Raw genomic sequence first — 21,885 nt, 5'->3', positions numbered from 1 at the left:
TTTATGCAAAAGTTCGATTTCCCTATGTTAATGGTTAGATTTGCTTTGCGTAGACACAACGCTATCTCCTGTAACAACAGTAAAAGCGACTCGAAATCCTCTGATAAAACAAGTAGATCTAAGTATACACAATACACGTGTACGAAGATGAGCTGGAATCCATTAGTCTACAGAGAATATAGTTTGAGCGGCATTGTAAAGACTAAATGGCATCATTTTATATTGATATAATGGTCGGTTAGGCACTGTAAATGCAGTATACTGTCGTGACTGTTCATCCAATGGAATTTGCCAAAATGCGTGTTTCATGTCTAATCCAGTGATGTATAGAGCCTGTGGTAACCGACTTAGAATATTATCGATATGTGGTAACGGATATGCATCCCATGTCCACTTCTCTTGAATCGAGACACAGTCTATATTTTTCGCCTTTCTTTACCAAAACGCAATTACTGCTCCAGGGACTAGGCGACTCCTCTATAATATCGAGCGCAAGCATATTTTACACCTCGGCAAACATAAATTTCTCAATGGCTGGTGATACCGGCCAATGTCGTTGCTTTACGGGTATAGCTGATCCAACAACTGTAGAATATGTGACTAAACTGGTACGGCCTAATCCTTCAGTAGCGAAAGATGAACAACAACCTATCACTTTATGTAAGCGAATTTTCTCGTCTGCTGTCAATTTATGTGGGTTCGGTGGTTCGTCAACGTCATCAGTACCTCCAACATCTAATTCAAAAATCTCTGCTGTCTGTGTGATTTTATCTAAAAGTCCAAATTTTTGCCAGAAGTCTATCCCCAAATAGACGTCTTGCTTCAGTTCAGGATTAAGAAACATTTCTAGGCCTGCCGTACATCCACGGTAATTCATTTGTGTTACCAGCTTGCCTATAACCTTACTTTCAGTATCGTTGGCCGTTCGTATTGCTCCAGAACACTTTTTAACCTTGCAATGTGCCAACATTTGTTTCGCGGCTGAACCTCCAATACAACTGATTGTGGCCCCCGAATCCAACAAAGCTATGTAATCGCTGCCCTCAATGGTGACATTGGTATACAGCCTGTTATCCGAACTAAGAAATATAGCTGAAACAAACTTGTACTTATTCTTGCGAACCATCTTCCAAAATTGTCTTAAACGAATAGTTGATCGTTTGGATTTCTTTACAAATTTAAAACTATCTATCTTATCGAAAATATGCTTACGCGTTGTAATATAATTTGCTTCACTTTCGGGTTGTGATGGACCTATTTCAGGCTGAGGTAAGCTCAGTCCCGTCCAGGGGTCAATCCACAAGAAATTTGTAGAAATGTGATGGAACTTCAAAGGAGACGTCGGGGGTGGCCTATCGTAGAGTAGATGGATCGGGGCTTGGGCGGGCGTTGCTAGCGTTGTGTATCGAATGGTGTATGTGGACGTGGAGTGGGGGGGAGTCGGTGCCTCGGCTAATTGGAGTGAACTTACGCAATCGGGTGTTTTTACTTCGATAATTTGACACTTTATTGTACGTATTAGTAGTTTAAATGCACTTATTTTTACTTCGTCGCCGATGTCTTCTCGTGAGTTCCGGGTACCGCGTCTGTACTCCGGACTGGGTCTCTGCGTAAGTTCTGGTACCACGACCGTACTGTGAGCCGGGTTTCTGCGTAAGTCCTGGTACCACGACCGTACTGTGAGCCGGGTTACTGCGTAAGTCCTGGTACCACGACCGTACTGTGAGCCGGGTTTCTGCGTAAGTCCCTTTCTGGTTTCAGTCGGCGTCTATTTATACGCCAATGGGTGTTGTGTCAGCGGGTTCGAAAGTGCACTTCCGCATCGGGGTGCACTTCGCCGTTCTGGCGATCGTGGGTTGACCTGGTTTTGTCTCTTCGCGTTTTTGGCGAAGCACAGCACAGCAGGGACGTTCGAACACCATTTCCTCAATCTGAACTGACCTCTAGACAAAATTCCAGTAGTTTGCTCCCGAATCCGGATAGCCTCCTCCTGCGAGCTGGCTCCAGATATCAAGTCATCCACGTAGAAGTCACGGCGAAGGATTTCAGCTCCAACTGGAAACGCCATCTGCTCGTCTATTGCCAACTGATGCATCGCTCGCACAGATAGATAGGAGGCAGGCTTCGTCCCATAAGTAACGGTGTCCAATTGAAACACACGCAAGTCTTCTTCCCTGGAGTTTCTCCACAGAATACACTGCAAGTTGCTATCCTCGGTCGAGACTCTTACACAACGATACATCTTACAGATATCTCCCGTAATCGCAACGGCGTATGACCGAAATCGAGCAAGAATATAAAACAGTTTGGGTTGGATTACGGGACCAGCCATTAAAACGTCGTTCAGGGAATATCCAGATGAGGTTGAAGCGGGTCCATCAAAAACGACGCGAAGCTTGGTCGTAGAACTATCTTCCTTCATGACGCAATGGTGAGGCAAAAAATATCGGCAGTTGCTGATTGACTGGGTAGGAACCTGAGACATATGGCCTAAATCAAGGTACTCCTTTATAAATTCTGCATACTGAGATTTAACATCAGGGCGACGATCTAACTTTCTCTCAAGGGTCAGGAATCTACGAAGCGCTTGATTGTAAGATTCTCCAAGGAGATCCAAATTATATTTTGCTGGCAGCCGAACACAATAATCGCCTTTATGTAGTCGACGGAAATGCTGCACAAAGTGTGCTTCACAATCTAGCTCTTCTTTGGTAGACTTTATTATTGGTTCGATGCAATTTTCTACCTCCCAAAACCTCCGAAGAAGCACCTCAAGCCGATCCTCTGGACTATTATCCTCAGCAGCTACGGCCCGAGCGCGAGAGACCATCAACGAGGAACCTTTTAAACGCGAACAACTTCCAGACACGACCCATCCCAAGCGCGTTTTCTGAATTGAAGGCAATCCTGGCAGTAGCTTGACCTGACCAACACACAGGAGCTCGAAAAACAGACTTGCGCCAATTAGCAGATCGACGCGCCGCGGCTTATAAAATTCCGGATCAGCTAGTGGTATGTTAGATGGAATGTTCCAGTTTTGAGTGTCAATTCCAAAGCTTGGCTGTCGATCGGTTATGCTAGAGGCTACAATGGCAGAGATGAGAGTTGAGTAATCCGATGAGCGAGAGTGCAGGCTAACGTTGACCGAAAATCCATCCGTGACGAAGCTAGAGTCGCCTATTCCCGAGACTGCAGTCGATGATTTCATTTTTCGAAGCTGAAGCTGATTCGCAAAACGAGAAGTTATAAGATGCAACTGGGAGCCGGAATCCAGCAACGCTCGGCAGGGAACTAAAACTCCGGAACGATTTTTGACTAAGACCGTGGCCGTGGCAAGTATAACAACACCATTCTTGAGATCTTGGGCAATAAGGGCAGACGAGGTAGCCGCTGAAGTAGAGGGCGCAGTGGTATGCTCAGACGGCATAGACTCCGACAGTGCAGATTGAGATGGAGTGTACGGCGCTGATTTCCCTTGGACTGCGGTATCTTCAGGGCTACCAAAATGAAGGAGGGTATGGTGTCTACCCCCGCAGGTACGACAGTTGCTCGAGGTGCACTGAAGTAATCGATGCCCTGTTCTGAGACAATTTATACACAACGAAAGCCGCTTGGCTTCTTTATGGCGATTTGTGGGGGACAGCGCTTTAAACTTCTGGCAGTGCTGGACCTCGTGAGCACCATCGTTGCACAGCGCGCAGCGTGCTACGGTTTGGTTCGTTGTAACCAATGTGGACCTAGAATTATTATGCTTTCTACTTCTGCCCACCTGATTGCTCAACGCATAGCTTGCCATAGAAAAGTCCATCGTCTCCAATGATCTGCATCGCTGCTCCAAGAACGAGGCCATAGATTCCCACGACGGAATTAAGTTTGCGAATGCGGGGTCGTTGAATCGTTCCTCCCACTTCTCTTGGCTCGCTGGATCCAGTTTTCGGAGAATTTCCTGCACGACGATGCATCCTGCGATCTGCTCAGTGGTGCCCAAACCCTGGAGCGCGCGCATATGTGAATTGAACTTGTCTGAAAGCTCCCGAGGCATGACCACTGACCCAGGTTTCACAGCCTGGAGCGCCAAGATCTCATTGATGTGTGCGTGAAAGACCAATCGCCGATTATTGAATCTGTTTTCCAACAAATCTAATGCCACAGCATAATTGCCATCTGAGATTTCCAGCGACCGAACAGTCTCCAATGCCGAATCCCGCAGACAGGAACGCAAATGCTGGAGCTTTTCTATGTTTGTTAAGTCCGGATGGCTGGCGATGATGGTGGCAAACATTGAATAAAAGTCCGTCCAGTTCGCAGTTCCAGTACGCTAAACGTCGGCCATTGTATAGGAGGCAGGGATGGTACTTGTCTACGGTGAGGTAGAAATTGCGAGCCGGCAAACTCAACCGTAGTATTTCCTCCAGCCAAGGTAGAATGAAACGGCATGCGGCCGCTACTCTTAGCCATTTCCCTCATAATCGCCGCCTTCAGCGAGCTTGCAAGTGACTCAAAAATGTCACACAAACCACTGTGAATTTCGCTTCGATCCAATTCCTCAAGCTCGCCGTGAAACATCTCAAATTTGCTGATCAACTTCTCGACTTGCTCTTGCTTTACCACGAGCATGTAGTAGTCACAGTCTGACGACTCATTCTGCCAAGCGGTAGCTAACCTTTTCATTTTCTCGCATAATTCCGTTGACTTAAGCTTCAAAAAAGACACCCTGTTTTGCTCACTGGTCATTGGAATTTCGTTAGCAGCATTAATTTCCATGGTAGCGGCAGCGTTAGCAGAAAGACCAACGTCTCTAGCGGGAAGATGATCGCAAAGAGTAACACGAGCAATAGACGACAAGAACCGAGCCCAGCAAGCGAACAGCTATGTACGAACTGTATATACAAAGGCGACCGGTGTAAGAAACGTTTCTTGCGGGAAGATGACCGAAAAGAGAAGCGCAAGCCAACAGCTCCGTGCACTACCGAATATGCAGGGGAGGCCGGTGTATATATGTATGGATAACTTATGTGGTCGATGACACTGGTTGAGATGGCAATTAGTTAAGATCTTTGAATGCTATATTAGTTTGTGATTGCACTGATGGATTATTTATTGCACAATCACGTCGGAGTCACCAAATGTTAAGCTATTAAGCGTTTTTAACAACTGTTGCAATTTGAAGTTAATGAAAGTCGAGAGGCTGTTTATAATTCACAATTTATTTGCATATGTAAACCAACTTATCGCGTATGTACATATGGGGATGATTGGGGCGAACGATTGATGCGAGGATGTTAGTCTAATAGCTGCGACGATTAGCTCAAGACTGCCCATGCAAGGGCTGACGGGCCAAATTGCCGGGCCCTATGCAGCAAGCTTAGACGCGAGCGAGAGCGTATGATAGCCCGAGAGCGTTAGATCTGCTCGGGGACGCTGTTAAGCCGAGTCCGAGAGATTGCGACATAAGGAGACGAAAGAAATCCGCTGCATGCGCATATGCGGAAGCAAATGATCTTTGCAGTGGGGGCATTGGAAACGACAACACCAAAATGCATTTCCTTTGGGCCGCACCACTGGCAATAATTTATAATATTTAAGCTGCTTGACCCGACATTAGTTTTTGTTTGTAAAAATTATTACTTGAAATTGCTTCTGATTCGAGACCAAATATGTCACTGTATTTGGTACACAATTCAGTAAGTTGTGGTTTTACATGGTCTGGGAACCTTAATTTGTTTAAGACTTCATTGGTTCTATTGATTTTGCTATTACTAATTGGATTAATTTCGTGATCTTCTATAGATTCGAAACTAATGTTTGGATTTGAAATATTAATATTTTCATTGGTTGTATTCAAGATACGGACTATTGCATTATTACTTGTTACAATGGTATTAGCTATTAATACTCCAGGATGAATTTCCTGATTTGGTATCAATACAATATCTTCATTTGTCTGAAGTGTGATTTCTCTCAAAACTTCTGACCTTGCTGGTAATAGTATTGAATTGTCAGTATCATTGTTTAACAATGGTACATGTATTTGGTAATTAAGGGATTGCGGTTTTAGTATTAATTCATCATTATTCACAATCTCAAGCGTAACAGAACAAAAACCAGCAATCATGGAGCAAACCAATATTGCATTTATGAACATTGCATCAAAGATATTACCAGACTTCAGCGGTAAAGCTGAACTTACGTAGCTTTCTGGATGAATTGGAAATCATGAAAACAATACAAGGCTCACATGAATTTTTAGCTGTGTCTTTGATTAAAACAAAACTAAAAGGACCAGCTAGAAATATAATATGCAATGAAACTTCAATAGATCAGATTATCAGCAAACTAAAAGATAACATTAAGGGTGAGTCAATTGACAATCTATCTGCAAGATTATTGAATCTTACGCAGAAAAACAAAACACCCAAGGGAGAGGGAGCATACATTGAAAATGAATATACCCTAGAGAAAGCTAGATCAATACCGAAAAAAAACATGGATCTGACTGACTTCAAATATTTTCGACCCATATCCGTCATTTCGGTTCTAGCCAAGACAGTAAACGGCATGGTGAAAGCTAGGCTTGAAAAGCATATACAAGAAAACAAGATTATACCTTACAGATCTTATGCCTACCAAAAAAACAAGTCTGCAGTGATGAGCATTAATGATGTTATCAATGTGGAAGCGGCGAAGAAAAAGAACAAGGAACACGTTACTCTTGTGTTTGTTGACCTCAAAAATGCCTACAATTGTGTCAACCTGAAATTCTTAAAAAGACTAATAGAGAATGAGCATTTTCGTAAAACATACATTGACTGGATCATCAGTTTTATTTCTATGAGACTACTGAAAATAGGGGAAGCTGTTCAGGTAGTTCAGGGAGGAATCCCACAGGGCTCTTGTCTGTCGCCCCTCCTTTTTAATGTATACACAAAAAGACTACATCAGAACTGTGATAGAAATACTCATATGATGCAATTTGCAGATGACTTCGTTATAATCTCTCACAACAGAGAGTTTACTGTAGCGGTTGAAAACCTTAATAAAAAACTAAATGACTTTAACCTTCTATGTGGTGATCTCGGTTTTAGCTTCAATCCAAGCAAATCTGCAGCAATGAATGTAGGAAAAAGACAGGTCAGAGCGGTAAATATTTCTGTTGGAAATGTGCCTATACCAAATTGAAAAGATATCCGTTTCTTAGGCAGACTGATTAGCGCAAACATGTCAAATGTCAGTCATGTAAAAATGGTTAAAGAACAAACAAAAAAAGGCAACAGACTCCTCCAGCTTGCGACTACTATCAAATCAGGTCTAAAACCTAAAACAAGTACCAACATCTTCAAAGCTTTTATTAGAACAAAACAAGAATATGCTATCACAAGTTTTTCAGACATGGGATCTGGAGCAAGTAAAGATATAGAAATAGCGCAAGCTAAATCACTTAGAAGGTGTGTTGGGGTGCCACCTGACACAAGCAAACACGAAATTGTTGTCCTCGCTGGTGTAATGCCACCTGTTTTCAGGGCGAAATGGCTTACAGCCAAAGAACTGCTTAAAATTAAAAGGTTCAATCCAACAATGTTTGACGAGCTAATACGCTCAAAAGCGGATACGAGTTACACACGTACTTTAAGAGAATTTAATTCCATCTTTGTAAACACTCAAGACTGTGATAGTGTTAACACATGTAACAAAATCCATGTATTAGATAAATTTTTAACTAAGGGTTAAGAATACTCTAATGAAGAAATAAAAACTATATTTTATGAGATTCTGATCAAGTACAGAAAGGACGACTGGAACATACTATCAACAGATGCCTCAGTTACAGAAAGTACATGTGGCATAGGAATAGTAGAATGGCCTAGTGGAAATATCCACAAGTACAAAATAGAAAACAGATTATCCTCAGTAGGTGCCGAACTCGTAGGCCTTAAAAAGGCCTGCGAACTATGTCTTAAATATAATTACAAAAAGGCTGTGATTTTAAGTGATGGATTAGGAGCTATTAATTTAATTAAAAATAAGAATACAGACTCGTACCTAGTGAATGATATTCACAACATAATTAACCAATCAGACATTCAGAAACTTGACATTCTATGGGTCCCTGGTCACAAGGGTGTGGCCATCAACGAAAAGACTGACATACAAGTGAGAGGTTTACAATAAATATAAAATACAGCTACAAGGAGGCTCAAAGAGAAATTAGGAACATTTTAGTATAAAAATGGAATGAGGACTACAGGACGAAGTGTAGGACGAAGGGATCCAGCCTCATAGACATATTTCCAGACATACCCAGTAAACCCTGGCATTTTTTCTTAAATGAAATGCTAAAAGCATCAAGACCATTAACAGACTTATGACGGGACACACATACGACAAAGTCTTCCTACACAGAATCAAAGCAATTGACTCAAATATCTGCGAAACGTGCAATGTAACTGAATATGCCGAACACCTGATCTTCGATTGCCAAAGATTTGCCGGGCTCAGAAGGAAATTAAAAATCTTTAAATATTATAACAATTTACATCAATTATTTATCAAACGAGGGGGAACGTTGTGAGTTGCTGCGGACACCGCAACTCTACGGTTATACCCGATACTAAGTCAGTATGGCTCTCCTCCGGCAGACGCCGCTAATATTAAACGACACGACAAAGAGTGCGTGCGAGAGAGACAGAAAATCAGTCTGAGCGTGACGTCGGGCGCTGCGTAGCCACTGCAAATTGATTTGTTCCTATTGGCTATAAAAATGATCTGATCTGATCCAGATTCAGCAATCTGATAGATATGGTCATTATCTATGATTCTGCGTTTTTAGTTTTCTCGAATGTGCAGTATTGTGGATGCAACAGATTTTCGTCCTTTGTGCGGGCGGAAGGGGGTGGGGCGAAATTTTGAGATACACGTTTTATAGTAAGATCTAACAGGAGTGCGGATACCAAATTTGGTTACTCTAGCCTTAATAGTCTCTGAGATTTTTGAATATCCCCAGATTTTCGTCCTTTGCGGGGGCGGAAGGGGGTGTGGCGAAATTTTGAAACAAACTCGTCTCGGTCCGATATATTAGGAGTGTGGATACCAAATTTGGTTGCTCTAGCTTTTGTAGTCTCTGAGATCTAGGCGCTAATGTTTTACTCTAAGCAAAGCCGCCTATGCTACGTGTGTGTTAGAGAGAGACAGGGCGAGAAAAAATGAAATTGTTTTCTTGATGCTGGCTATAATAATAATACGATCCAATTCAGATTCGGCAGTCTTAAAGATATGGTCATTCTCTACAATTCTACGTTTTTGGTTTTCTCATATATTTAAAATTGTGGATGCCACAGATTTTCGTCCTTTGTGGGGGCGGAAGTGGGCGGGGCGAAGTTTTGAAATATTTTTGTAGCAGTGACATATCACAGAAGTCTGGATCTAAAACATCGTTGCTCTAGCTCTTATAGTCTTTGAGCACTAGGCGCTGAAGGGGACGGACAGACGGACAGACGGACGGACGGACAGACAGACAGGGCTCAATCGACTCGGCTATTGATGCTGATCAAGAATATATATACTTTATGGGGTCGGAAACGATTCCTTCTGGACGTTACACACATCCACTTTTACCACAAATCTAATATACCCCAATACTCATTTTGAGTATCGGGTATAAAAAGAGCCGCTACATCTCAGAGAGCTGGCAATCTTCATCAAAACTGCTGACTTAAACTTTTGACCCCTTTTTGCTTCATCATGTTATAAAGTAATTTCAGTTTATTTTCTAAAACAGTTAAGTAATTTTCCTCTTTTTTTTTACATACCGACCTGTCAAACTCGCCAAACTACATCACCAGTATCTGATCAATGTGGCTACAGTGCTACGATCAAAATTCCGATCATCCTTGAGATGATTTAAAACCCCAAAAAAAAAAAAAATATATTTCTTTTTTAGATACCTGTTGTGTACATTATATATTTTATACAATAAGTTGGCAATCATAATTATTATGATTACGATCAAAATTTTTGTTATTGTGCTTAAATCTAGTGTCCCTTCTTCTACCTTGTTGATTACATTTGCAGTGGAGTCCACTGTTTTTGTATCTATGAGACCCATTTTTGAGGGTGATATATACATGTGTATTTAAAATTTTCGTGTGATTCTACATCAAAGTCTTTGCTAATTTTGTTGTCATTCATTAATATGAAAAAAAATATTTTTTGTTTGAAATTTTGTTTGATTTAATTTACATTAATTTGACATATTTCCCTGCCTATTTTTGCGTATGGTTTTTAGGCCACACTCTGGGCAACTTTTATGTCGCTCAATTTTACAATTTTTTTTTGTATTAATTATGCATCGTAGTGCATGTTTTTTTTTTAAATATATATATTAAAGTTTGTTGGGCGCACTCGGAAGGTCACTTTTCTTTGGTCTGGCTTGATGAGCCAGACTGGGCCGGTGCAGGCTGCACAGGTTTCTTCTCTGCTGGGGGACCGGTGCAGGCAGCACAGGTGTGTTCACAATAGGGTGAGAATGGTCCCTCGCAGTCCTTAGGGCATGTCTTCCTTAGCTTCGGGATGTCTATTTCTTCTGGTGGAGAGGTTATTACTTTTTGTTTCGCAATGTTTTGTATTGCAGTGTAGGTGGATGTGTGTGTGGCTGTCGTTTGGTTTTTTTGAATTGCTAGTTGGTTTTTTGTGTATTTAACTTCAGCATGTAATTGTACTGAGTTGTTCCAACTTATTATGTTTGGGCTGTTTAACAGCTTTAGCAATTCTGCCTTTCAATTTGTTTACCACACCGCCTCTTTTACACATCTCACTCTACTCACTGCGTGTTTATTTCTCCTCTTCTGTCTCCGATGTTCAACCATGAACCCGACTTCAGGACGTCTTTGGGGTTTTGATTCCACCATGAATCCTTGATGATCCGGCGATCCTGCCAGGAATGTTGGTGATGTCTCTGCTCTATGTCACGGTCGCCATGTGTTGTCACTACAGTAACAAGGCAGGATTTGGTTGTTTAATGGTCGGAGCACCTGTTCCTGTCGCTCCGAACTCTTTTATTGATATGTGTTCTGCATTTTGTAATTAGGTATAACTTAGCCTAACGCAGCGCAGTCTTCAGTGGCAGCGCTGCCCTTTTGTATATGAGTCGTTTTATATGTAATATGTAAAACGAACATATATGTATATCTTATATATAAGTAGCGAAAACGTCGCTGTTGAGATAGAGCGTGGCTTGCACATATACATATATCTTATGCAAGCGGTCACTGCATGGGACATGCATGCTGACGCGGCTTGTCTGTGGTTCAAGTCATTTACTGCCGATCATATTTCGGATACTTGGACTGCACTTGAACGTGAAATATGTTTATGTAACAAAGACTAAGTGTCGTTGTCTTCTTATTTATGTTTATTTGTATATATTGGACAAAGTGTTGAGCACAGTGAGCTCTCGAAATGAGCATACCACAATAGTCCTTTGCTCGACCGATTTTATATCGTTATAAAACTGTTCGTGCTTACGTACCTCTTGTCGTAATAGCAATCTTTTGGTAATCCTTGTGTGAAGAAGCTCGTGATGGAGAGTAAGGTTGGAATTTCTAATAAGTAGATTGACAACATCTTCTTCTACAACCGAATTTTTAAGCTGTTCGGGCAAAGCCCGAGTGTAAATTTTGTACCATCTTTCTATTGCCTATCAATTCACTTTCTTTTCCATTTTGGTCATTATACTAAACTAACGTAACGTAAACGTAGCTTTATCTACGCTCGCTCAGCAACATGCTCTCATTTAATCATCTATTCTTTATATATGCTCGCTCTTGTTTTTTTTCTTTCGTATGCAGTCGCTAAGCCGTCAGCAGCTGCGCCAGCTCTGGCAGTTACCGCTTGATATAGTTGGAGAACAGACCTTTTTTGTCCCCAATCAATTACTTTGTCTCGAGATCGGCTCGCTTGTCTCATCCAAGTGTATCACTCTCTAATACTATTGTAAAAGGCTCTGGCATCTTCGGCCACCCTCAACACACAAATCACCTATACTAAAATTTATAGCCTTTCTGAAATCATTAATTTGTAAAATTCTTGAACAATTATAGTCAGCGAAAAAGCTCGTTGTCTTAACATTTGGTGACCCCGAAGGCTGTTCGCTCTTTGAAAGAATCGGAGAGCAATTATGATATTGCATTGGACATTTTAAACAATTTTTTCAATAATAAACGTTTAATCTTTCAGGCACACGTCGCTGAGATTCTGAGGCATGAGAAGGTTGAAGAAGGGTTGAAGGGTCAACTACAAAACTACGTACTTTATCGGAAAGCTTCATCCTCACATGAGAGCGCTTAGATCGATGGGTACCATGGAAGAAATAGCAGGATGCATCATCGTTCACTCCACATACAAGTATCTCCCAAGTCACCTTTTACTGGCTGGAAAGGGATCCAGCCACGCTAGCAACGTTTGTGGCCAATAGGGTTGCTGAAATCCAGGAATCTTCAAGTGGTGTGATTTGGCGGCACGTTCATACTGAGCAAAACCCAGCCGATTTAGTGTCACGTGGAACAGACGTAGACGGTGTAACGTGCTCTTTGTGGACTGATGGTCCACAATTTCTGCTCAGGAATTCTGAGGAGTGGCCATGTCTACATCAGATTGAGTTGTCCCCAGAAATGGAATGGTCGGAGAACAAGAAGTGTTTGGCAACACATTCAGTGGCAAAGTGTCAGGCCAATAAGATCATCGAGTTGATTGAAAGATTATGGCATATGTAAACCGGTAAGCGTAGGGGAGAGGTCGTTCTGTCAGCTAAAGAACGTAAGGTCTCATTTCTAAGGCTGGTAGAAGTAGTCCAAGGACACTAGTTGGAACCAGAATTCCGCAAGCTAGCGAGGTCGGAAATCCTGTCATCACATCTCCAGCGACTCAACCCGTTCATACATACGAGCGAACTCGACGTAGTAATGCTTCGACTGATTCGAGTGGGAGGCAGGTTGCTTCATGCAGAAATTCCGTACGACGCCAAATTTCCTCTGCTGCTGTCGCAAAAGTCGCAGTTCGTGATGCTCTATCTTCGTAATTTGCATCGGACTCACTATCATGCAGGCGCCAAAGTCATGGGTTCGTTACTAAGGCAGCAGATCTGGCTAATTAATGCTCGAGAATTATGCACAAAGATCCTAAGAAATTGTGTGCACAGTTTCCGATACAAGCCAGTCCTACAGGGACAGATCATGGGAAACCTGCCAGCTGACAGAGTGCGAAGAGCTCGCCGCTTTTTGATTTGTGTGGTAGATTTCTGCGGCCCATTCTACGTGTCTCTCAAGATTCGCGGCAGGCCCCCTATTAAGACATATGTAGCCGTCTTCGTCTGTTTTGTATCAAAAGCTGTTCACCTGGAGTTTGTTGCAGATTTGTCCACTGATAGTTTTTTATCTGTTTTTAAGAGGTTAATCGGTAGAAGAGGCCTTCCGGAGAAGGTGTACAACACAACGCCACCCACTTCGTGGGCGCGAGCAAGGTGCTGAACGAGCTTCATCAAGCGTACCAGAGGGACCAGGACCGGCTCAAGGCGTACGCAGCGCGCCAAGGCGTCGAGTGGAATTTCATAGCACCGAGAGCACCGCACTTCGGCGGATTGTAGGAGGAAGCCGGCAAATCCGCCAAGCAGAGGTTCGTGCGCGGAGTTGGCAACGCCAATCTTACCGCGGACGAGCTGTGCACCCACCTGGTAGAGGTAGAGGCCCTTCTTCCAATCGCGTCCCCAGGCAACGGTCCCAGCGATGGAGAAGCGCTAACGCCAGGGCACCTGCTGATTCGGTAGCCTCTTCTTTCGCTGCCGCCCGAATCAGATCAAGACGACAGATGCAGCTTGGGAAGCTTCGCGTATTTGAAGCGGTAGCGAATGCTGTCAGCGCTCAAGCAGCAGTTTTGGCAGGGCTGGTCCAAGGACCTGGTCAACCTGCAGAAGCGTCACCAGTGGGCCACCAAAAGGTCTGCATTTTGTCTGGGATCCGCGCGTAACAGCCTTCTGCTGACGTTACACGGGCCACTTGATGGCGCAGTAATTGCATCGCCACTTGAAAGCCATTGCATATCAACGCCCAGAATATTCTATATTTTTTTCCGCATATGTTTTTGATTTCAAAGTCAAATCTTTCAAAGACCGTTTTATTGTAGCATTTTGGTCCTCTTCGTGACATTTCTTAATATTATATTACCTTTGCTTTGAGTACAGAGTATATCGAGTTACAATTGCAGCTGTTAGATTGCATTATACGCTTATATACAAACCACAGTTAATATCATAATTTTATTTATATTCTTGGATTTAAAAGAAAAGCAAGTAGAATCGATAGTCGATAGCCGGTAGGCTATATATAATAAAATATATATATAAAATTTGCAACTTTAGTTTTAAATGCCGTGAACTAAGCAATATTTGTATGCTAGTGTTAAACAAATGACAAAAAATGTTACATATCCCATTTGGTGCTACAGGATTGTTTATAGCTTCCGAGACTGAGCAACAATTAGAAATACAAATTCTTGTAGCGCCCGACCGTCTCAGTTAATGTAGAAGGCTTTATAAATATTTACACAAAAAATATAGCGTTCGACTGTATAAGTGCGAAGTAGTATTCATTTCTGCGAATTATATTTTTGAAGCAATTTCAAGTGCAAGACTCAAGTCATTTATCAAATCATCAGAATCCTCAAGACCAACCGAAAGCCGTATAAGCGCATCAGAGATTCCTAAGGATTTCCTGTCTTCAATTGGAACAGATGCATGCGTCATTATGGATCTAAGAAATAAATATATAGAGTAGGTACGAAATTATTCAAGGTATTAATTTGGAGCGACGGTACAAATAAGAACCTGATGAACCTAAGATGATTGTTATTGATTGTTGAAAATGTTTACGATTAAGTATAGGAGACTAAAACGATAGACTAATTCTCAATTTAATCGGATTCTGATATTTCACTATCTGAAACTACAGTTAGTTACGTTTATAAGACATATATTCAGGCAGGCTCCCTTACTTTTGCGGATTACGTTTTCAGCTAAAACGTTTCCTTTTCGTTTTAAGGTGCTCCAGTTTTCATATATTTTTGTTATCGATATGTTTCATCTTAAATCGTTTCTAGCTGACCTGGCTGCTGTGTAAAAATACAGCGTGATTAAAATGCCTTTTATTTCTCAATTGCTTGTTTTGAAGCAAAACGACGGCAGAAATTACGTGATCTAAGATCTAGACATCTTAGATGCAACACTTGAGTATCTAACATGTCTGACGAACTGTGAGTAACAGCATGCAAATTGAAAATTAAATTGCCAATGGTCAAGATTTCAGATTTGTGAAGTCATTTTGGATCGACAACAAACTTTCAAAATGATTGTGGAGAAAGATGACTTATGCTTTCCCCTGGATATAAAGAACAAAGAGGTAATTTTAGAATACAAAATTAATTTGCTGCACTTACATTTTTAAGTCCGAATTAAATGGGGCGGGAAACAGCTGTGCTCACCCAGATGTTCTGTTAAGCGCATGCTACAAGCACAGTCTGAGCTGTTACATGGAAATTTGTTCTGTTATGTGCGAAAATTTATTTCTTGCCAACCAAATCGGCTGTTTTTGCACCAAAACGAAAACTGTTGTTGCCCTGAAAAATTTTTTCCGAGCCAAATTTTAGGTTGAGTTGAAAAAAAAATTATATTTAAAGAAAGCACAAGTTAGGCCGTCAGCCATCGGGTGCTACAGGTGGATAAACGACAACGCTCAGCGGAGGACCCCGCTACTCAGCCAGACCAAGCCCAGCAAGCCAAGCGGGTGAAAACCCACCTCAACCTGTCCTGGACAGGGGCGCCGAGGACGGCCATGTCCCTCGGGACAAGTGGCATCTAGTGGAAAACGAGCTTCAGGACCAGTTCCTACAAGAACTGGAGGAGAATGGCGGACCACCGCCAAAGTGTGAGGACGCAGTATGGCATTAAGGCAAGGTGAAAGCCATCGCCTATCAAGAAGCTCGCTCTGCGGCCCTCTACATGAAGGCGGTAGCTGCCCTCGTGGAGGTCTACCCAGGGGCCAAGCTGGAGGCCGTGAAATGGGAAGATGTCCCCAGTCGACCGAGAGCCAGAGCATGGGTGACGACTAAGCCTGCAGATCCTGAGACGATCCTCAGGTTACTGCAGGTCTGCAACCCCCACCTTCCTACAGCCGATTAGAAGGTTGCCAAGGCAGAGGATATCCAAGAGCTCCTCGCAAAGACGGACGGTGTAGTGGACCATGGCTACAAGAGATTACCATATTCACTTACAAGTCCGATCGCAAGGGCAGGCAAGCGGAGGTCAAGCGATCCAACCCGGCGTCGGATGCGGCGTACATGGTATCGAACTACAACGTGGACGACTACGGTTCCGAGGAGAGCGACCTACCCAAGGGTCTCAGCCACATCGTTGTCGGGGAGGAGCCGGAGCCACCCGACAGCGACCTAGAAACAACAATGGTGGAGGTGAGCCTCAGGAATGTCACTGACGCTCCTGCAGATAAACCTCCACCATTGTAAGGCAGTATGCGGTGCTCCATCTGGCCAAGGGTGCAGCCGACATAGTCCTCATTCAGGAGCCCTGGATCCTCGGAAACAGGGTCTCCGATCTGAGGACTCCAGGTTATAAGCTGTGCGTAGCTGAAACCGTACCTTAGCTGAAAATTCGTAACTGCATTCTTGCAAGAAGAGAGTTGTACTTATTTCTGCTCGCAAATTTCAGCAATGAAGAGCCTCGAAGTCCAGGAGCGCTCACTGAGGATCTGCTCCGCATACATGGGTCATGACCAACCTGACCCCCCTCCTCACGCGCCTCTCCGGGCTTTAATCGCAGACTGTGCGGCCAAGGACATCAGCCTAGTTGTGGGGTGCGACGCCAACGCACATCAGAGCCAGTGGGGAAGCACTGACACAAACGAAAGGGGTGAGTACCTTTTCAGTTAACTTCTGACCACTCAGATGGTCTTACTAAATCGGGGTAGTGACCCCACCTTCATATTTTAAAAACCGCAAGGAGGTCCTGGACCTCACGCTTGCCTCTCATGAGATACAGAGGAACATTGTATCCTGGAGGAACACTCCTTCTCGGACCACAGGTACGTGGAAACTGTATTCTCCTTCTCATAATCGCAGCCAGTTCAATTCCGGAACCTCAGGCGGACAAACTGGACTCGGTCCTCCGACTACCTCTGTCGTGTTCTCCATGAGTCCCCACCTGAGGAGGAATTTTCCAGGGAGGCCACGACTCGTCTTGTTAAGATCTTCACCGACGCCTGCAATAAGGCGCTCGATAAATCCTGCCCCTCTGGCAAGAACAGAGGCCAGAAGAAACCTGAATGGTGGAATCCGAAACTGGGGGAACTCCGGAAAACCTTACAGAGACTCTTCAATAAAGCTAAGGCTGAAAACGTTGAGCAAAACTGGGCCGAGTATAAGGCCAGTCTGTCAACCTACAACAAGGAACTTAGAAAAGCCAAACGCGTCTCCTGGCGTATCATTTCCTGGGCGATCAAAAGCTTTAAACCTTACAAGCCCGCGGGGCCAGACGGCATTTTCCCTGCCCAACTGATTCACGCGGGACATAAAGCCATTAACTGGCTTATAATAATTTAAGAGGGAATCTTCTCCCACGGGTGCATCCCTGACACCTGGCTTCAGACCAAAGTCGTTTTCATTCCCAAGGCAGGCAAGCCCTCGCACACTGCCCCAAAAGATTTCAGATCCATTAGTCTATCGTCTTTCCTTCTGAAGGCGATGGAACGGCTCTGTCTGAGCTCAGCAGAGGAACACCGCAGGGCGGAGTCCTCTCGCCCCTCCTATGAAACGTGGCAGTGAACGTATTGCTGCGGGATATAAGAGGGGGGTGGTTGCTATAGCATTCTCCGGTAAATTTCCGCAGACGTCAGACGTCACAGACTGGGAGTCAGTAAGAAGTCCAAAGCTCCATTACTGAATCCCCCAAAACTCTGTGGGGAAGCGCTAGTATTTAGCAACAATGCCAAGTATCTATGCCTAATCCTCGACAGAAAGCTCGATTGGAAACTGAGCATAGAGAATAGAGTAAAGAAGGCCACAGTGGCCCTATGCAGGAAAGCAATCGGACTAAAATGGGGAATGACCCCGTATATAGTTCGGTGGCTATACACCGCATTCATGCTTTATGGAGTGGTAGTATGGTGGCCAGCCCTAGACAAAATAACTTTTCTCAACAGACTCAGGAGAGTCTACTCCAGGGGAAGCTCTTGATACTGTGCTGCACCTCCTCCCCGTAGATGTCATCGATTGTGAGAAGCCAAACTGTAAAGAGCGTCTGCGGTTGGGCACTCGGGAATTCTGAAGAGACTCCCGCAATTACCGGAGAGAACAGATTATTGTATCCCCAGTGATCACCTCTTGACGCCTTTCCAGGTATCAATCCCACCTAAGGAGGACTGGAAAATGGGCGAACCAGGACCTACAAATGCGGTCCACTTCTACACTGATGGCTCAAAGTTAGACGGCCGTGTGGGAGGCGGAGTTTACTGTAGCGAGCTGAACATCAGTCATTGCTTCAGGCTCCCGGATCACTGTAGTGTGTTCCAAGCGGAGGTTGTGGCCATTTCTATCGTTTCCAAACTACTTCTAGACACGCACATAGTAAGCGTCTTCTCGGACAGCCAAGCAGCTATTAAAGCTTTAGGCTCGTTATCGTCGCATTAAGCGACTGTAAATGACTGCCACAGGTCTCTGCAGTTAGATATCTTCCTTATATGGGTCCCCGGTCACAAGGACATCGCGGGGAACGACGCCGCCGACGAGCTAGCCAGGCAGGATACTACGATTCGTCTCTTATCGGAGAGGCAGCAAGTAGCTATGCCTTTGGCTACGTGCAGGTTGTTTGAGCAAAGTGCAAATAGGAGATGGCAGCAAAACGTTTCCTGTAAAGTCTCGAGATCGATATAGCCCCATCGATCGAAAAAGCGCTCGGCGGAGCTTTATAGACTCAGTAGAGCACAATGCTCTGCAGTCACCCGATTAATCACGGGACACTGGCAGTTAGGCACTCACGCCTCTAGACTGTCAATCCCTCATAACGACTTCTGCAGGAGTTGTCGCGACTAGGAAGAGGAGGAATCAGTCCCCCCTTCTCCGGCCACTGCCCGGCCCTTGGAAATCGTCGTCTTCGGATTCTTGGGGCCGCTTTCCTCACGGACATTTCGGACCTATCCGAAATCAAACCAGAGACCTTGTCCAAATTCATCCAAGCCTCCGGATGGGACTGCCCTTAACCTGCAGTAGTCTGCTCTTACAGTTCAGGCAACGAGAAAGGGCACATGCCCATGCGGCAACACAATGGACCTCTTATAGGACCAATTGAGCTAGGGGGCGGGGGTTTTTATCCCCCCCTTCCAGGCTACCGCCTTAACCTAACCTAAGCTAAGCACAAGTTAAATTACCCTGATATAGGTGTCAAGCTTGTTTTAATGCATCAATAAGTCATCTATTTAATTCCTTTTGCAATTAAGTTTCGTTTTTTTGTATAAAAAGTCGTTTACTTTTCATTTCGTCAACGAAAATGTTTTCGTTTTGAAAACGAAAAAATCTTGCGGAATGTGATACGCTTTCAAGCTATGTAATTTCAATCAGAAAACTTTTGTGAAAGTGTAAAACGGAGCCTGGCCGATATTATAAGACATAAGACATCTTTTCTATAACCAAATATTCAGCCAGGCTCCGGTTTTACTTTTACAACATTTTTTCGATTTTTGCTGGTGCTCCTGTTTTCACATTTACAAAACGAAAACATTTTCCTCGACGTAATGAAAAGTGAACGGATTTCACAGCTGTTTCCCGCCACATTTGTTTCATGTATTTCAGTTTTTTCTTTTTATTTTAATAATATACGTTCAACAAATTCATTTCTTGACCATGAGCAATTATAATTTTCAATATACATGCTGTTACAGTCTTTAAAAATTTTAAGTACACAGGTGTTGCATTTAAGATGTCTTGATCTTCTTAAATCGCGCACTTTTTTTACATCGTTATGCTTCAAAGCAAGCAATGGAAAAAATAAAGCCAGGTGAGTCGTTTTTGTTTGCCAGAGTCGATTAGAAAATGAAACATATCGATATCAAATATTTTTGGAAACGGGAGCATTTTGGCTGAAAGCGTAATCCGCCATAGTAAGTGAAAATTTGTGCCTGTCTGATTACATTATCTTAAAGTGAACCAAGGTTTTTATGCGCGGATACTAGCAGTAATTCTAAAAACGACCAATGAGATCTTCCAGATGAAAAGTGCATTACAAATGTTAATACCAGCTATGTTTTTTTACTTACCCTTTTAGGGTACAATATTGGTAATTCGTACTTAGTACGTACTACTTACGGTAATTCGGCCAAGCTTTCGTATCCTCCGAGACTTTCAGCTAATGTAAAAAGCTTTAAAGCTTTTAGAAAGGCAGTAGAGTGCTTTAATTCTCCTTTTATATAAAAAGAGAACACTCCGCTATACCCGTAGGTCTGTTTAAGCGCGACTTGGTGCTGAGGGTGTGAAGGTAAAGCAGGGTGCAGTACCTTATCTACAAACTCATGTGCTTCCAGAAATTTAGCTATTTTAATAGCGTTGTGTTGATGTTGCTTCATTCGGAGTGAAAGAGTTTTAAGACTACGATTTACTTGGTAGCAGTCGAATGGCGAGGGAACTATACCAACAGCTGAGAATAAGATTATATTATACGTATTACAAGCAATTTTTCTTTAAGTTGTGGACATACCATTTTGCAAAAACTTCAGACTGTCATAGAGATTATCACAATTCATGGTGATTCCACCCATTACCACATCAGTATGCCCATTCATGTATTTGGTAAGTGAATAACATACCAAATCAGCACCCAATTCAAGAGGCCTTTGGAAATATGATGTCAGAAACGTATTGTCCACGGCTAAAATTAAATCTTCTCTGATGTCATGGCATATAGTTGCTATTTCTTTTATATCCGCAACTTTAATTAAAGGATTGGTCGGAGATTCAATCCATATCAGCTAAAAAAAAAAAAAAATAATAATCAAAATCATTCGTTAGAATGATCAAAATAGGTGAATGGAAAATCCAAAAGGATTAAAATAAAATAATAATAATAATAAAATAATAATAATAAAATAATAATAATAAAATAATTATAATAAAATAATAATAATAAAATAATATAGTTGTTAACGGACCCGATCATATGATTATTTAAAAGTCAAGAGTAACTGGCAATTGCGGACATTTCGCAACAGGGTTTGCTTTCCCTACAATTTTAAAATCCATCAGAAAAAGAAAACTTGTAAAACCAGACCGAAATACCTTTCCAGGTACGGTCTAATGTGCACAACTCAAGTACAATTTTATAATTTTGAACATCGGCAATTTTTGCATTCCTGTCGTTTACCAATCCTGCAATAAGCATATTGATAATTATGAGTCATAGTTTGGTTTAACTATTACATCTGCGTTCTTTCAAAGCTTACGCTCGTGTTAGCAAGCGCACAGCGTATTTCGCGGGGAGCATTTACGCTCTTTGCCAGATTTAAAAATTCCTGTAACACAATTGAACATAATTGAAATAAAATTATTCATTTATGTCAAACTGAAATGACAAAAAATTAGGCGAGTACTGATTACTTTGAACTGTAATTGTTTTGGGATCGGTTCCGAAAGTTAATCATTTCCGATTCAGACCAGTGCAGCGGTTCGAGAACTAATCCTTGTGGTACACCTCGGTTAACCAATAAACTCGATGACTTAGCAGTTGTTGTGACAACTGTTTGATACCGAATGCTCAAGTATGAGCTCATTAGTTTAACAGCCGTT

At 42.8% G+C, this 21,885-nt stretch overlaps 1 protein-coding gene across 1 annotated transcript in view; it reads right to left on the bottom strand.

Annotated features, from left to right (window-relative positions):
* Positions 1-14,291: 14,291 nt before the first annotated feature.
* Positions 14,292-21,885, bottom strand: part of LOC117188663 (cystathionine gamma-lyase) — a 32,264-nt gene continuing 24,670 nt past the window's right edge. The window contains exons 4-6 of the mRNA XM_033392852.1: positions 20,801-21,071; positions 20,413-20,740; positions 14,292-14,798 (exon numbers count right to left, since the gene is read on the bottom strand). Coding sequence (XP_033248743.1) covers positions 14,648-14,798; positions 20,413-20,740; positions 20,801-21,071 — 750 coding nt within the window. The 3' untranslated portion in view covers positions 14,292-14,647. The remainder of the gene's footprint in view (positions 14,799-20,412; positions 20,741-20,800; positions 21,072-21,885) is intronic.

The sequence above is a fragment of the Drosophila miranda genome, chromosome 4 (assembly GCF_003369915.1).
Source record: "Drosophila miranda strain MSH22 chromosome 4, D.miranda_PacBio2.1, whole genome shotgun sequence".
NCBI classification, from domain to species: Eukaryota; Metazoa; Arthropoda; class Insecta; order Diptera; family Drosophilidae; genus Drosophila; species Drosophila miranda.
Note: the sequence above shows the minus strand (reverse complement) of the source record. Positions and strands in the feature narration are given on the sequence as shown.